The sequence below is a fragment of the Ambystoma mexicanum genome, chromosome 12 (genome assembly GCF_040938575.1).
Source record: "Ambystoma mexicanum isolate Mex_15411 chromosome 12, UKY_AmexF1_1, whole genome shotgun sequence".
In the NCBI taxonomy this organism is placed as follows: domain Eukaryota; kingdom Metazoa; phylum Chordata; class Amphibia; order Caudata; family Ambystomatidae; genus Ambystoma; species Ambystoma mexicanum.
The window spans coordinates 468,060,526-468,078,419 of NC_090936.1; the positions used below are offsets into that span (position 1 = coordinate 468,060,526).

A 17,894-nucleotide genomic window follows, 5' to 3' on the forward strand; every position below is an offset into this window, starting at 1 on the left:
GGCGTGCTCGTGTGCGTAGGGTGTTGTCTGTCCTGATGCTGCTCTGCTTGGCTGGTGATGCTAGCTTGTGTCTCCCCTTAGTCCTTGCTTCAGGAGATGTTAGCCTGCAAGTCAAAACAAGATATTAGCTACCGAAGGGAGCTGGTCAGTGGTTTCACCTCCTTCCGGTCTATCCTTCACTTCTTCTGGCTCACCTCTGTTTTTTAATGGGCGAGCTCTCCGTCCTGCACACTCTGGCAGGGGTGCGGTTCACAGTCTTTCCTGGATCGAGTTATGTCACTGATCAGAAGGAAGTTGCTGAAGTAGAAGGCCCGGGAGTAAGCAGGTAATTCTCTAGTCCAATAACTGCTTGGAATGATTGCCTTTAAGTCTTTCTGTTCAAGGTAACTAATGTCCGTTATTGTCTTGCAGGTGCGGCGTTAAGCGACCTTCGGATGATGGATGACCCTCCTGACAATGATGCTCAGGATTCCTGCCGGTAAGTATTTCGATGTGCTGGGCGTGCGTATGTTCGCCTTTGTAGCTTTCTTTTGCTATGTGCGACTAACCTGTTTGTCCTTTTCTTTTCAGCAGGTACGGCGTGAGTCCTGGAAGAAGAATGGAAGATCCGTGTGGCGGTGTCGAGCTGCGGCGCGCTGCTGAGTGAAGAACTGTCCGGTGAAGTTCCTGGAGCGGGTCGATCAGGTGAGTAGCTACCCGAGAGGGTGCTTTCCGTTCTGTCCTGCAGATGCGGCGGTCCGTGGGAAAGCAGGAGATGAGATCTGGATGTACTGCAGGTAAGGCCTTCAATGCTTAAATAACTCCCGTTATTCTCTGTTCTCAGGTGCCGAAGGACGGCATGGCAGAAGGAAGCAAGAACTGATCTGACACGGTGAGCGTTACGTTGCAGGAGTGTAGAATAATGCGAACCGTGTTCAGATTTTTGGGTGCGGTTTAAATAGACTTGCAAGTAGTTCCAAGAAAATAGTCCTCTTCTCCGTATCCCTTCTCTCAGGTAAAGTAGTTCCAGACCACACCCTGAACTGAATGGCTCAGCCTCTCAGAGCCAAGTTAATGGACCATGTAACTAACACCTCCATGAGCCTGGCGCCAGGTGCACCAGGACTGAGTCCAGGTGAGCCTGGCTGGGGCCTGATAAGCCCCCAAGGGGGCCAAAGTCCGGGATGGCCCCACCAGTTTCAGGGTTTTGGGTGCCTCTACCATGACAGTATATCAGTTCCACCTGTTCTGTTTTCGCGGAGACCCACTTCTGAGCCAGTCCACACCATTGGGTCTCCTTGCTGAATGTGACTGTTGTAGTGTGCGCTACACCATGGGATTAGTGGATCACTGCAACCTCCCCTGAACATAGTGCCTCCTGGAACCCCAGAAGAAATATCACCAAGGCCAACCTATTAACCAGAGCTCCATTCCCCCCCCCCCAACCCCCTATTGTGTACTCCCCTATGTGTTAAGGTAGCCTGTTCACCCACGTTTGGCAAATTCTGACCTGAGTAAGCTGTGACTAATTAACAGAACTCTCCCCTCTACACAGGGCACCCTGTGTCAGCATTGTGGTCCACCCCAGAATCCCAAGTATACGGGTGGAGGAGACCGCACAGACCACCACAAAATCAGCACTGTGTCTTTTCACTTTGTCAGGCACTATACTATAGTATGCATAGAATATTTATTGTGTGCACACTTTAAATTACCAGAGGAAGGGGGGGGATGTATGTCTACGACTGTACAAATGTCTAGTCCCTTCAGAATACGGTTCTCTGATCGAGGCACTCCTTGGTAATTGAGACTGTGAGTTCTGTTTTGGGGAGATCTGGCACTGTTCTTTTAAAATATACTAGCATGGCAGTGTGATTTAGGAGTCTGCTTTGTCGTTTATCATTGTTCTCACTATTGTGCTCTGCAACATGGCATATTTGTCCGTGATTCAGGGAAAATGTTTCACCGCCTAAAACTGCTTGCTGAATTGCACCTGTGAAATTGGTATATACGCTGGTTCTGTGATTCCCATGACCCACTTCTCCAGCTCATCTCGCCGCTCTGAGAATCACACCAGTCATCATAGTAGTAGGATACAGGCAACCATGGGCTTGAGGGTCTGCTATCGGGGTGCTAGCCTGGGTCCCAATACATGATTGACTCTTTAATTCTTTGTTGAAAAATGAATTTGAAAGTTGTTGCTTTCAAGGTTCCACAACCCCCAGCATTCGCATGTTCTTGCAAGAGTGCCCTTCTTGATCTTCAAACTTGGCTACCAGTTTCCTTTCGGTGGTAAAAGGGTGGACATGGTCTTGATGCTGGTCAGTGAAATCGTCACACATGCTGACCTGTGACACAATGACTACTGCTCTGTGAGTACAGGGTGGAGTAGTGGATTTTAAACATCTATTTGGTCCTACACTACTACTAAACCGGCCGTGATCTCAATCATAAAGTTGAAACAGGTACATCATGAATGGGACAGAACCTTCATCTCATTAAGTAGCATGGGGCGAGGGAAGGCTGGATTGTTCAGAACAGATGTGAGCTAGTACAGAAGCAGCCAAACCGGCAATAGTTCTGTGGTATCAAAATAAAAGAACTGTCCAATCGAAGTTCTATAAAAAAAATTCAAAACTTAGCCAAAATAAAAATGCTCTCAAGTTATTAAAACCGTCCCTGTAAAAGCGAGCAGAGTTTGCCGGCTTTTTAATACAAGGGGCAATGGGACTGGAGAGTGGTAGACAGGAAATATGTCCTGCAGCAAAGTGTTGTTTGATCTAGGAAGGTAAATGTCACTAGAGCCCTTCAAGGCAGGCTAGGTGGGCAGCCCTACTTCAAATACCTTGTTCCTGGGCATCGATTACAACGGTCTGGGAGCTTTCTGAGGTGGCAAATTGGTGTTGGGTTGGTGAGCTGGTTGACTGTGGCCCAACACATGGCGCGATTCACCAAGTGGCAACACATGAGTTACCCTACCGCAGACATCACCTGCCTGCCCCAAGCTTCGTGTCACAAGAGGGTGCTCAGTCAAAATTTCGAAAAAAAATAAATCTCTAGTAGGAGACCGAGCCTGACCCCTACACTTCCCTTCCCTCTATAAAGATGCAACTCACTTGCTCAGCGCAAGGTTTGTTGTGTTTCAGCACATCATCTTTCTTTGTGTGCAGTATAGCTGTCTATGGTTGTAGCCCAAGTTTCATGAAAACTGAAAGCGATGTTTGAACACAACAACGGGTCATATTTGTGTTGCCCTGGATGCCAGGGGTTTCCCACCAACATAATCTGTCATGGAGGGGTTCCTCATTATATGTTTGGGTACCTTCCATTCGTTCCCACGCCTGCCTGGGCAGATTTTGTTCAAGGTTTCAGTTCTCCCTAATGACTGGGGAGCTCATGTTCCAATGAGTTGTAACATAAAAGCCTCGAGTAAGGCGTTGAAGCCTTCTATGGACGCCACCACTCATTTTCCATCCTGTGAATGGCGGAGAGGAGGGGGCGGAACACCACTTGCATTTATGCCACCTCATTTCCTCTCTGCCATTCAAATGCTTCCGCATTTGCACCAGCATGGCTGTTCATGCTGTGCAAATGCTAGAGATCTCTGTGGAATCGTCCAGTTGCTTGATGCAGAATCATAAAGCAGGCGGACCGTCCTAGGGATCCATTGTACGCGCTGCCATGGGGATCCATTGTACACACTGTCCGCCATGATCGCATGGCAGGGAGTGTGTACGATTACAATTAAACCCTCGGCGGCATGCGTGTTAATTCCAATTGGGAACACCGCTTGGCATGCACGCACGGCAAGCAGTGTTCCCAATGCCGGGGAGGGTTTAATTGTAATTATGAGCGCTGCTTGCAATTCAAGCATGGCGAGCAACGCTCACAATGAAAAGTAAACCCTGCATGGCGTGCGAGTATTCCAGGCCGCGTTTAGCCACTTTGCATGGTGGTGTGCAAAAGTGTAAGGGCAAAAGACGTGTACGATGCCTTTTGCCCTGCATTTTTACACCCCCTCTGTGCAAACGTCTCGGCTCCCCGCTGCCAAATTGCACTTAAAAAAAAAAAAAAAAAAAAAAAAGGTCCTAGGTGTTCAAGCGGCCTCACATTTTTCCTACATTTCACCATTCTGACCCCCATTTCTTTACCCAATCACTCATAACAATGATGTTTTTTTTGGTGATGGTAGCGGATCTCTCCCAAAATCATTCTCTTTTTTTCCTGTTTTTTTTTTCTCTTTGTTTCCTTTTCTTTTTTTCCTGACCCTTTGAGGTCACTGAAATGGGAGCAGAGGTGACGAGTGATGATTTTAGATTCAGGGGAGGGATCTGGAGTGGAAAGTCATCTTCGGGGGTAACGTGGAGGTGATTGGCACAATGGAATGCAGATGAGCTAAATGTTTGAAAGAAAGGCAATGGTGCAGTAAAATAGTTCTGTTCGTCATTGGCTAGAACAGAGGAATTTGCTATGTGTGTAAATGTCTTCAGATGCCAGGCAAGTGGTTGGACAAGGGAACATAATTTCAATTTGATTCCAAAATGTATATTATGTGCCAAAGGGGACGATATAGGTAGTTAAAGCCACACAGAACCGCGAAATCTAGGAACTGTATCTGTTTTACCTAAATTGGTCTACTAACCTAACCTAACCTTAGAAAGTTTTAACATCATTAAATCATAGCAAGGGCTAGCTGATTGGGTCATTATTGCTTTATTCTGAGCTATAGGCAACAAGTGGCCCAGCTATAACTAATTGTAGGATGTGATGCCATTTCCAACACGAGAATATTTAATGTGAGTGTAAAATCCACATTCTCTATTTTTTAGGTTCATCATAAAGACTGAATACTTGCCTGCAAAATATCGTGGCTGCATGTTACCACTGTCTCAGGTGAGTGCGATCATTCCCTTTGATCCTGCGCGTAGAGCTAGCGCGAGGGGTCAGAAATATGAGGCGTACAATTTCTCAAAATATGCCATTTTATTAATGTAGAAGTTTTAATGAATGCTTCACTATCGCTACCGTGGCGAGGATTTCGCTGCCTATCAAAACTAAAGGAGAACACTCTAAAAAAAGGATATCTGGCCCTCGCACGTATACATAAAATACACACAATTGGCAATTCACAACAACATTCGCAACTGTATTTAGAATGTATTCAGTCTTTCTTTATAACCAGGGTGAACGCCGCTTCCCCAGGTTTCAGGTTTGATTCAAATCCAATGTTCAACAAAAAAGAAACCAGGAAATTCAGGTTTGCAAAAAGGTCTTTCAACACAGTTCTTGGCTCCTTCACTCTGGAAAAAGAATGTTCCGTTAAGTCAATGTTCAACCAAAAGAACAGTTTCTCTTCCTTGAATAATAATTTCCACTTCATCAAAGGGCACCAATGCTATTCTGGATCAAGGTGCTTTGCCACACTTTATAACTGTTCAATAAAATATCACACTTTGTCAGATCCAAAGAAACGCAGCCTCTGGCAAGGATCAAAGAAACACAACGTCTTCTAAGCTCTCTTCTTGATAACATTATAAATCAGAGTTTTCCACTTTGTCACGATAACTGCTTAGCACCTCTTCTTCCACCTGGTTGACTCTCACCTCGGGTTCACTTCTACAGAGATTCAACATGTAGGTCTTATTCCCCTGCCCGATAGTGTTCCACGTTCAACGATGCTTCTGAAGTCTTAAATCTACTGACCACAAAGTCTTACTGCAGCTTCAGTAGTCTGCAACTTTTGCAACATTAATATTCAACACAGCTTCAGTAGTTTGTAATTTTGTGTCTTTGAACAGCTTTTCAGAAAATACAAAATTCTCTTCAGTTGCCTCACACTCCCAAGTAAGCAAGGCACTCTGCCCCCAAACATTCACCACTTTGCCACTCTTGTCTTTCTGCCACATCAACCACAAATATACATTTAAAGGTGTAATTCTACCTTTCGTCCTTGGCAATTTAAATTGCATCAACTGTTATTGAACAATCGTAATGGGCAAGCTTACCCTTTTTCAGCCTTACATTCGCCCCCTTCTCTTCCTGCCAACCAGAGTAGCTTAATTGCATGCCTTGTTAGTCTCTCGACTTTAGACAATGCTTGCACAACACCTTAGGCTTTGGCAATACATGTACCCCTCTTGGTTTGGGCAATGCTTGCACTACTCTTGGGGCAATGCTTGCACCACCCTTGGTTTGGGATAATGCTTGCACCGCACTTGGTTTAGGCAATGCGTGTTCCCTGTAACTCAAAGTTCAGTCACTTTAGTACAATGCTACAATGTTCTTCTGCTTTTATCAATCTTCCTTTTGGTTAGCCTATACTTTCAGGATTGTTTTTAAGCACACGCAATTAGTATTTCCGCCACTTTTCAATAGCTTAATCTTCAATTAAAACTATTCTGGCAATTTCACTTCTACACAAATGCTACTTTGGTTATCTTCATTGCTCAGCAATTGCATCGGCATTGCTTTAACTCCTATGCGAGTGCTACTATTGTTGCGTTGCATTGTCTGACAATTAACGGCCGGGTTTTCACTCACATGCAAGTTATTCTCCTTGGCTACAGTTACCTGCCTTTGCTTGCGCAAGGGATCAAAACGATCGGTAACACTCATAGCTTCTGTCTTCGCTCCCTTCGTATTCCACAGAACTTTGGCTGCTTCTGGCTTCCTAGAACATACTGCTCGTCCTTGAAGGTGTCTGTGTTCCTACCACAGTTTAGGAGCTAGCCTTGCTCCTGGGACCCTCGGCTATACAACAACTTTCAAACACGGTCTCCTGCACACTTCCTGCTGCGCAATCTCTGCAGTCAGGTTCACATGGGGGAAAAAGCAATCTTCCTTCACCCTGTGAAACCTCTGCACTTCAGATTTAGTGGGGAACAGGACCCTCTGAGGCAAGGAAGCTGGAATATACTTGGTTAAAGTCCCGGTGTCCCTTTTTTCCACCGATGTCTGCCTGAATTGCCAACATGGTGTTCTCCTTCTACTGCTGCTACTACTCCAGCTCCTCCTCCTCCTATCTAATGGCTTGCACCTGAGGGGGTCATTTATGCCACTCTGCTTCCCTCAGGTGTGGGCCGTTGAGCTTAACTGGCCGACGACTCCTGCAGCATTGCTCTGGAGCCCTCTTCCTCGTCCCAGTATTTAGGGGATTACGGGACTTGTAGTCCCTGACAGCAGAATTATGATTTTTAGTTAGCTTTCCATTTTTAAATGCAGGTTTACCTCTCGTGAATGTAATTAAAGAAATATCACATGAGTTTAGTTGAAAAGGGGAAGGTAGTTCATTCAAGTAATTATTTTCAGGGTTCCTTTCACTGCACCTCTGATAGTACGGGGAGTTTTTAACCTAGAAGTTTCCGAGGGTCTTTCCTTACTCAGGATATTTAAAGATTTCACATTAGCCTTACCACCCGCCCCCCCATCAAAAGGTTTAATATGTGGCTCAGATGCCTCATAACCACCATAAGCCATTACATGTGTTGGTACCAGTAAAAGGTTCTTCCCTTTTAAAGACAAATACCATATCCCATCCCACGGGATCGCCTCACCACCCTGGGTGGGCCTCGTCTCCTCCCAGGTGATCCTCCTGCAGAACACCACCCCCAATGTCAGGATCAGGAAGCGTCTGCCTTTCCCTGGCCACCTGGGAGGAGACCTTAGGCAAGGGTTTAGTGAGGTATCCGCAGGATTCATCACACTAGACTCAGATCACAGAGTGGAATTTATTTCCTGGACATTATCATGGATTTGAAGCTGCCGCCGTTTTAGGATATATCCTCTTCACAAATGGGGGCATGTACAAATCCACAATGAGATACTTCTGTGCTTTCATTTATGTAACTATTTGATTATAACAAATCCAATTGCAATCCATTGTTTCAGACTTTTAAAAGTAATACATACTGCCAGTTAATACCAAATGTATGCAATGGAAAGTGTATTGTGAGTAGATCTTTCCTGGCTGGAAGTACTTGTGTCCTGGGTAAGCCTTCCTGCATAAATGTCTTTGGCTGGGGCCTCCCTTTGGAACAGCCTCCCTGCCACTCTGAAACTTGAGGAGAACCATCTCTGGTTCCGCAAGCACCTCAAGACCTTCCTCTTTGCTTCTGCCTTCCACCCCCCCCCCCAACTCCCCTGATGATCTGTATCTGTCCCGGCACAGTGCACTTGGCCACCCTCTGTCCTCCGGGCCCAGGTACTTGCTCACCCTACCAGCCTCCTGCACTGCCTCCGGGCCACCCCTTGAACTGGGGCCTGTATCTGTACACATACAGTCCCCCCACCTCATTTCTTCTCTTTCTGCACTTATCAGACATACCTTGTCTGCTGCCTTAAACACAGCACTTGCCACTTGCTGGCTGCACTACCGCCATTTATTGCCTTTATTATTTATTTATATTTATTATTTTATCTGTTTCCCCTCTGCTCCGCACTTTCCACTTCTCCCCCTTCCGCATACTTTTCCCCTATCCCTTTTCATGCACTTGCGCGTTCTCAATGTCACAGGGCCTAGTAAGATCATTGTTTTGTTCTCCCATGTTCCCCTCCCTTGCCTTGTCACGCTCTGAAACACTTATGTACGAGCGCGATATAAATAAAATCATATCTGTCTGACACATACCGGCCCAAGGCCTTGACTGAGGCCATAGTTTGGCACAAAACAAGTGAAAATCAGAGTTTTTTTCTGGGGCCAGATTACAGAAACTCTGCACTGGTGCAAGTGCAAAGTTGCACCGTATTAGCACTAGGACAAAGTTTGCCCTATTTATGAATACACTGGGACACATTAGAAAACTATTGCACTATGACAAGTGCAGTTTGACATATTAAAAGCACCAGGGCAACGAATTGCCCTAGTGCAAAAAAGATACGTTTTTAATGCATTTTTGCATCAGGGCAAGTATGCCCTAGTGCTAATACTATTCCGTATTAGCACTTGGGCAAACTTTGCCTTGATGCAAAAATGCAGTCCAAATGCATATTTTTTGCACTATGGCAATTTTTTCCCTGGTGCTTTTAATACGTCAAACTGTCCATGTCATGGTGCAATAGTGTTCTAGTGTGGGCCAGTGCTTTTTAAAAATAGGGTAATATTTGCCCTTGGACTAATAGCGTACAACGTTGCCCTTGCGTTGGTGCAACGTTTCTGTAATCTGGTCCCTGGTATTCTCCTTTTTGTAAGAGCCATCCAGTTTTCTGATTTTCTACTTGTTCTTGATTCACATGCCAATACAGACCAACTCTGGCTGTTTCAGTGTTATTGCTTGCATGTCGTACCCAATCCCTCTTACTTCTGCCTTTGTCAACACCACTTCTGCTCTGAACCTGTTGCATGCATCTATGAACCTTTCCACTTGCCCCATCACCCATCTCACCAGGCTTACCAAGCAAAGATGAGGATCTACCTTGACTATTGAAAATACGGAGCCAATTTTAGATAAAGTTGGAAAGGCGCAGTGGAAAGGGAATCCAGTTTGATGGCAGGTTAGGATTTGGACACAAGACGGCGAGCTTTACTTTGGGCATTCTGGCACAGTTCCATTAGCTGGCTAGGATTTCCTCCAACCACCGTATTTTTGTTATTAATAAAAGTCTTTGCCAATCAACATGCCACCCTTGTGTCTGTCGCCTACTCCTACACCCTCACAGCACCCTTGGATGGATTTCACCACCCCTGGTTGATATCATATACCATTTAATAGAAGATCATCTGTGTTCACTATGCTATCTAGCGGGCGAGGAAGTACTTTAGGGCAGATAATCTGAAAAACCCTAGTAGAGTATTGTTTTACACATGCTGGTCCAATTTAGACACATGGGTAGATTTATGTTCACTGGTTTGGTAGACTTCAGTGCCCTATATATTATTTTATTTATTTTTATTTTTTTTTGTAAGCATCTTGTTCGGGCAAAGATTTTATTTTGGTTGGCCCTCGTGGAACAGTGGACACGTTTAGTAGAAATGTACTTTATTCTATAACTTGCATATATTGGAATGTTTCCAACTTTAGTGCTCGGGACCCAAATTCTTATCTTTTGAGTATCCTGGATCGTATATTTGGTTCAGGGTCATTATCCTCAGCTTCCAATTTTGATAAACCTTGATGTATTGATTGCTGGAAGTTGGCTGGTATACAGAACACTTTCACGTTGCCCTACACTGCTCTCATTTGTCAATTCATATTTACTTAGTTCTGCCACTTCCTTAACAGGGCCCTAGCAGAGATGGGGTATCCAGACACTTCGGTGCCATTGCTTCAATTAGGCTCTTGCCCACCTTTTGGCGTTTCCTTTGTTTGAGTGCCTGAGGACCAAGCAATGCTCGGATTGTGCAGTCTTTGGTCTTGCCCTTTAGCTGCAGTCATTATGTACCCTATGCTGGGTTCAGTTTAGCTAGTTATAATTATAATTGTTCTCTTATAACAAGCTTAATACCAGAGACCAATTTATAAGCGCAAGAACGGGATTCCAACCTGTGTTGCTATGCGTTGTCTTGCTTCCAAGATATATGCGTTGCCTCTGAGCTATCCTCCCAGTTATGAACGGATTTTCTCCTCTGGGTACTCTAGCATGCACAAGTGGCCGATTACATTTCCTCAAGCAGGTGGTATTTATATCAGCTGATGCTTAGGACAATTTGAGTTGAGTAATTCCTTCCAGTTTGTTTGTGCAGACACATTGTTGTCCCCCGTTTGATTGTTCAAGTGAGTGAGACCTTTTGAACTGTACTAATGTTTCCATTATTCTCAGTCTTCCCTCACAGTACGGATGTTTGTGTCCTTTCTGCCATCCATGCCAATTCCCATTCATGGTCGACCACTTTCTCTGGATCTTCACAGTGAGCTTTTGGGGCTCCCTGGCTGGCCAGCTTCTTCATTCTGGCCTTTTAAATAGGTAGGACATCTAGAACATCTGCTCTCGCTACCGATAAGGTTAATAGTTACTTTTGCTGTACTAGACCACAGGAGAAATCAAACTAGAATTATATCAGCCTCTGTCATTTTGAGCAGTCTTCAGCAGAAATTGGTTCCTCTCTCAAATATGTTAATGTTTGTGTTCACTTACATCGTCTGACAGTTCAGGAGGTTGCCTTTCCGAAAAAAGCTGGTGATGCCACAAACCATGTAGTTCTTTTACACTATATAAAAAAAAAACCTGTATGATCAAAACTCACTACTGTTAGAATTTGGCAATATCCATGGTTTAACAGTTACCAGGCAGACTGAAGCAATGGGATGAGGCACAAAGGAAGTAGGCAAGAAAAATTAAGATTAGGGAATTAAGAAAGGGCGCAACCAAGAAAAGTCTGAAAGGGATGAAGAAAGGAAGAAACCAGGAAATAATTGATCCGAATAAAGGGTAAAGGGGACGTGGATGAAGAGGGGAATTTAGGGAGGTAAGAGGCGATAGATAAAAAAGAAAAAAGACTGTGACGAGTGGAAACTATGAAGAGTGGAGATGAAGAAGCTTGGAGGGGAGGAAGTCGAATGAAATTCAAATGTTTACTTTCACACCTACTTACACTTCATTCAAAAGAGGACCAAAGTTTGAAGGAAGACCACATTTTAATGAAACCACAGATTCCTATACAATGCGGAAACGGTGTTCAGAATGGCATTAGCTTGCATTTCTCTACAGAATAGGATTGCCCATAATGCCTTGAAAGAGTAGAACAATATTTAAGATGTAAACATTTCAAAGTAGCATATACTATTCATTTTGTATAACCTAAAGAGGCAAAAGGCTGTTGTGTAATGGATGTCAGACACACAATTTTAAAAAAACACATTGCAGACAAATTATTTTGTCATTCTATAGGGTCACATTTATCATGTGTACAGCTTAATAGATCTTTGGGATACCAAAAGGATACATAAATCATTTTGGAAAACATATAACTTGAGGGCCAAAAGGACCCTATATCGAAGTTAATTGCCCCCAGGACTACCATTTTAGGACCTCAATATCAGTAACCTCTGCTCAATAAATCACTGGCTGCCTAAGGTATTTTTTTCACAGATACTGAAAGTCCAGAACAGAAGAGTGGGAGCAGGCAAAACTCTGTTGCATCCTATTATAGACTATAGCAAGCACAGGTAAACCACCCAACTGCCGCTGGCCCTGTGGTTGACTCTAAACCTAATGGCTACATTATGAAGGTTTGGGATTGTCTGTGAATATCCTTGCCTTTAAGTGCACATAAAAGATGTACCCAGCTTTTAAGAGATAGTTGTATGTACACTATACTTTGGTGCAGTCATTCCTATATTCAAAGTAAGTGTAATGCTGGCTCCTGTCCATCTCACTCCACTCCTGTAAGCTTGACCATGATTGCTCAAGCAAAGGTACCAACAGGGCTGTCATGGGGGCAGGGTGGAGGGGGGGACAGAGGGGGCAAACTACCCCATGCCTCATCCTCAGCAGGGGCCTTGTGGAGGTGGGGGTACCTTTGACCTGATTAAAGTCTCACCAGTGAGTTGTGGGCAGCTTGCAGGGAGCTGCTCATTTAATAATTCATTTCTCACGGACGTTCAGACCATTAGAAATGGGGGGTGAGGTGGTTGGATAGCGCGGGTGCAACCCCGTTGACTTTAACAAAATGTGTATTTTTGTATGCCGCACACATTCCACCCCATGGCAGCAGCATCAGGCTACGGTGCTACTGGTGCTGGCGTCCGTTTGTTGTTGGCGTATGCATTACATAGGACAACTTTCTCGCCACTCTGATTTGGGGTGCGTTGGTGCCTGTGTGGAGGCCTCGTTGTGACCCGGTCCCAGACTCCTACACCTCTGGCTCACTCCCATCTTGATAATAGCGCAGTGACTCAGGCAGGCAACGGATTGCAGGCTGGTCGGGCTGGTCAACCAGGACAAGCAGGGCTCCAAGTGACCTGCCTGCCATGGTACCTATTGCCATCTTTTACACTGCTCTCAAGCTGCTGCGCTGCATAACCTGGCCACTTGGCCACTTCCAGGACCACAACCCATACTTCACATGTAATCCATACCTGCATCTTTCTTATAGCGCCATTCATAAATGTCAGTCTGTTGTTTCTATGTGGCGTGAAAGGCCGCAGGTTTATTACATTTACACAGCAATCGGCTAATTCAATTCTACTACATGATTGTCATCACTGCAAAAACGCACTTTGGTAAAATGTTATTCTTGTGCGGCGACTACCTGACTAAATCAAATTCCTTGCTTTCCCCCTTATTTCCAACCAACTCCACTTCATTTGTTAGGCCAAAGCTCCCCCAACTGAAACTGTCCTTGATCCGCCTGCCCTCGCAGGAGATCATGGGCTTGGAGGTGTGCCGTGCATGACAGAGCAAGCTGAGCTTTCAACTTGTCCTCAAGCGCCCGTGCTGCTGGTCCTCAGAGGGGGGGGGCTGATTCCGGGAGGAGCGTAAACCCCTCCTGATGCCTACCAAGCTCACTTTATAGTCTTTACCGTCCAACTGTTCGCTAACATACCGCCGCGCGACAGAGGGATCTAAGCCCACCTTTGGCTGCCGAGTTGTGACAGTTGTGACATATCATACTTCCATCCACTCTGCGCTTATGTTTCAAAAGAAAAGATCCATGCCACTCTTCGACAATTGCACCCAATCGCCTTCATAATATTCTGGTGACTTTAAATTGAGCAGCCCTTGGCAGATCTGGGTGAAACCTATGCCCTTGCAAACGTCACCCTTCAACTTCCTTCGAGACTTCTCGATCGCCATATTTGTCTTGGTATAATCTCTGACCACATAATTTCTGTGTCTCCCAAGCAGGCAATCAAACTTTGTAAGGTTCCCATAATTTCTCTAAGCAACATTCCTCTCCCAAGGTTTGTAAGATCATTGCCACCCAGGGATACAAGCGAGACCTCAGGTTTGGATGACCTCTGCAATAGTCTCCAAACATACTCTTCCAGCTGTGCCCATTCCATACCTGGAATGCCCCACCATTCGACCTTGAAGTGTCTTGTGGTTATTTCCTCCCTTTTGCATTGTCCGCCTTGCCTTAGCCCTTGTTACAATTGAGTGGCCCACTACCCACACTGTTCTTCTGCCCCTTCTCGCTGCTGTGTATTGGGGAAAGGGAGGTGAAGGATATATAATGTACTCTGTCACATTTTCCCCAGCCTCGCATACCTCTTAAATCAGTTTGATTTCCAACCCCCCATTTTCTTAATAGCTTCCGGAACCATGCCTGCCCCAGCTGCCGACGTGGTGGTTCCAATCCTAAAAGGGCAGGTGCTGAAGACCCCTTATTTTCTGTAGTGCAAGAGGAAGGATGAAGTGGAAGCCCAACACAAAAATCAGATCCGCCTACTTGGCCTGTCATTTGTATTCTCAAAGAACCCCTCTGTAAAGAACTGTCTAAATCCTTAGTGACTAGTAAGACCGTTTCCTCCCTGGGCAATATCCCACTTATTCCCTGCTGACTTAACCAGGTAGGGTTGTATGACCGCCTACAGGAATAGTATTCAACTCGGAGTAGTTGGAGCTAAGCAAAATATTGGGAGGAAAGAGGATAACAGTAAAATCCAAAACCTAGTCTAGTTTCAACAAAAACACCTGGGTAACTGAATAGGACATTATTCAAGTCACTCGGTCAAAGGGGTTTTAGACTGTCCCAGCACACTTCTTTCATGATGTCCCATTCGCCATGGTTCTGGTATGTTTCCTGCATGTGGTCTTTGGTGTGGCCTTGACCTGTCTCTTGGTCCCGGGTTGTAGGGTGAAGCCACTGCCTCAACAGCTATCTGGGAAAGCTCTTCCTGGACCCCTTTTTGCCATAGGGGTTTATTTGTGGGTAGTATTCTCCCCTCTACTGGGTAGAATATTGATGGCATTACTCACTGCTTTAAGGTTCTTGGGGTGGGCTTCTACCAGTCCCTGGGCCACATTTTTAGCTTGCCTCCCGACCCAGTCTGTCCTTTTGAACCTGACGTCTCTTAAGAGCTTAATCTATTGGGTTAGCCAACACTGGTGGACCCCCCCCTCTCCCCCTCCGGCAAGGCCTACACAGGTTGTCCTCTCCTGGTTCTTCAGCTCCTTTATTTAATTTCCTACCTGCCCCTTTTGGCTTGGCCACCACAAGGTTTGCTTCTCTTTAGATTTTCTTTCACCATAGCACTACTGTTTCTCTGTAGCACCATCCTATCACCCACCAAGTCAGGTGTGTGCCTCTTTTTGTACATGTTTTGATAGTAGTTGCAATAATGAGGGATCTAATATGTGGGGGAATGTCCCCATTAATGTTGTACATCATGATTGGCCGTAGCTCAATGGTTCCACCACCTCCCAAGAGATAGCCTGGCTGCCCTATCAGAATCCAATGCACCTGTGACACCACTCTGATTTGGCTGCGTACTCTGCGGAATTACAAAAAGGTAGCCAGGGTAAAATAAATGGTAGGCAGGCCCCCCTGTGCTACTCTCCATAAATATGGCAGTAGTGCTAAACAAACAAAAAATGTTGATTGGGGGGGGACAGAATTCGGCTGCACTAGTAGCATTGGGGTCGGCTCAGTGCACACAGAATGAGTTGCATCATTTATGAGATGTAAAGACTTCTCACGAAAAGTAGCTCATGACCACAGACAGTAGGTATGCTAGGGCCCCATTGAAAGAGATGGGAGAACTGCAAGTTTCTGAACACTCGGTACGCCCCATCTCCTTGGCCCAGACAGGACAGTGTAAGGAAGGCATGGTAGCAACAGTAAGACAGACACACGTAACCACAGTTCTATCTAATTCTAAATCTAAAGATGGGAGCAGGCTACGGCCATCAAATAATAATAATGCAGTCATAGTGGTGTCTTGTCAAAATGAAAGAGCCTATACTAATAAACCTATTGCTAATCCTTACCTCTAAATGCAAATAGTGTGGGAAACAATGTTATGTAAAAGAAAAGTGTTCAAGAAATCATATGTCAGGATATTCAAGCCGCAGGCTGCCCTTACCCACGTTTTCAGCACAGGATAAGGCGGCACACTCAAGCTTAGCAGAGTCTCTGGCTTCTGTAGCATGAGGGTGCAGTTAAAACGTCAACATAATGGCCTTCTATGCCAAAGTCTCTTTGACTTTCAAAGTCTCTTCTTTCAGAGGGCCTAATGGAACAAACACTAAAATTCCTTTTAGTATTTTGCATGTACACAATTTTCTTAGTTTTTTCACTATTCACCTCGGCTCCCTCTCTGCCGGGCTCAGATTTATTTATTTATTTTTGTTCACTTGTTAGGTGCTAATACAGGAAGCAAATACTGTTTCAAAGCGCTGACAGTGCAACAGGGGATGCTAGACCATATAATTAAAACAATGTTAACTAATTAAATAAAAAAGAAGAGACAATGGGGAGTGGAAGACAAACCTTCCATGCCTTGTGAGTGTTCAGAACGTGCAAGTGCAGAGGTTAGAATGGTATGGGATGGGTGCTGTGGTGCTTATGACGAGCAACAGGTGAAGTGCTATGAAGAAAAGTAAGTGCAACCTCCAGTGTTGGAGGGTGAGTCGAGGCAAGTGCAGAGGATAGACGGCAGCTGGCATGATAAGATGTGGGAGATCAGGGCCCGAGGATGCATAAGGGCCCTGCACACCAGTCAAGCTACTGTGCTATTAGCATGGGAGGGAAGGAGGGAGGGAGGGAAGGAAGAGGAAAAGAGCAAGTTCTTGAGGCTTTTCTGGAATTTAAGGAGGTCCTACTCATGATGAAGAGGGAGGGGGGGAAGGCTGTTCCAAAGAAGGGAGCCTGCTGAGGAAAGCGATCGACCACCTGCTCTCTCTTTGGCAATCCGCTTTGCACGCAGGGAGTTGGTGCCAGAGGAGTGCAGGAGTCTAGAGGGGGAGTATTTGGTCAGAATTGCAGATAGTGGTACCCGGCCCCAGACAGCCTTGTGGATGATGCAGGGGGATTTGAATGTAATCTGTGCTGCGATCGGGAGCCAGTGAAGACTTTGCAGGGCAGGAGAGATGCAGTCCCTGGACTTGAGGCCAAGGAGAAGTCTTGCTGCACTGTTCTGGATTAGCTGGAGGGGTTGCAGAGTGGATGAAGGTAGATTAAGGAGGAGACTATTGCAATAGTTCAGCCTAGAGGGAACCAGAGCCCGGGTAACATTGAGTCACTGGGGGAAGTTTAGAAAAGGTAGAATTCCTTTCAGAAGGAAAAGCTAAAAGTGGCTGTTTACTCTGCCTGCTGGATTGAAGGACGAGGAGTCAATCCTTTAAAGGCCTCATTTGGACGTGGATCATCCGCTGAGCTGTTTGCCGAGGGATTTGTCTTTGACTGCGATGGCTACACAGACTCAGGCAGCCTGCACGCCCCTCCTCAGAGCGTTTCACAGTATTATGAAATTACTGACTCCTTCCATACGGTATTACCCAAATTGTTTGTAAACAATTGTTTGAATGAACAATTGACCGAATTTAAAGGGTCACAATTGACCTTTTCACAATTGACATATATATGGGGTTTTGGGGGGTTTGGCGTTGGGTGGTGGGTTGCGGGGGTTTCCCCCTGCATATATGTTACAATTGACCTTCACAATTCGGTCAATTGTGAAAAGGTCAATTGTAATTCGAACAGTAGTAAAACGAACAATTCTTATACGACCTTCCATACTACACAGCAATTCCTCCTCCTACATTGTATTCTAATACTCTCGGTGACTGCAGTGCTTCATTCCCTTTCAACCGAGTACTTTTTTACTAACACAAACAGATGTTGCATATTGGGTGACTGCAGAGTTGTGTTTTCAGCTTTTGAACCCAGCACCTTGAAATTATGGCCCTTAGATCTGGTCTTGGCAGCCAAATCCATGGCACGGAAACAATTCATTCCTTGGATACCCCGTCTGGCATATCACATGTGGCTGGTGATCACGCCCATCCAACTGCCTGTATTGAGGATATTGAAGACC

At 45.3% G+C, this 17,894-nt stretch overlaps 1 protein-coding gene across 5 annotated transcripts in view; it reads left to right on the plus strand.

Moving 5' to 3' along the window:
• Nucleotides 1–17,894, plus strand: part of SVOPL (SVOP like) — a 366,808-nt gene that overhangs the window by 141,070 nt on the left and 207,844 nt on the right. For all 5 annotated transcript variants that reach the window (XM_069628739.1, XM_069628741.1, XM_069628742.1 and 2 more), the window contains one exon: nt 4,809–4,872. In XM_069628739.1, the coding sequence (XP_069484840.1) occupies nt 4,809–4,872 (64 nt within the window). The remainder of the gene's footprint in view (nt 1–4,808; nt 4,873–17,894) is intronic.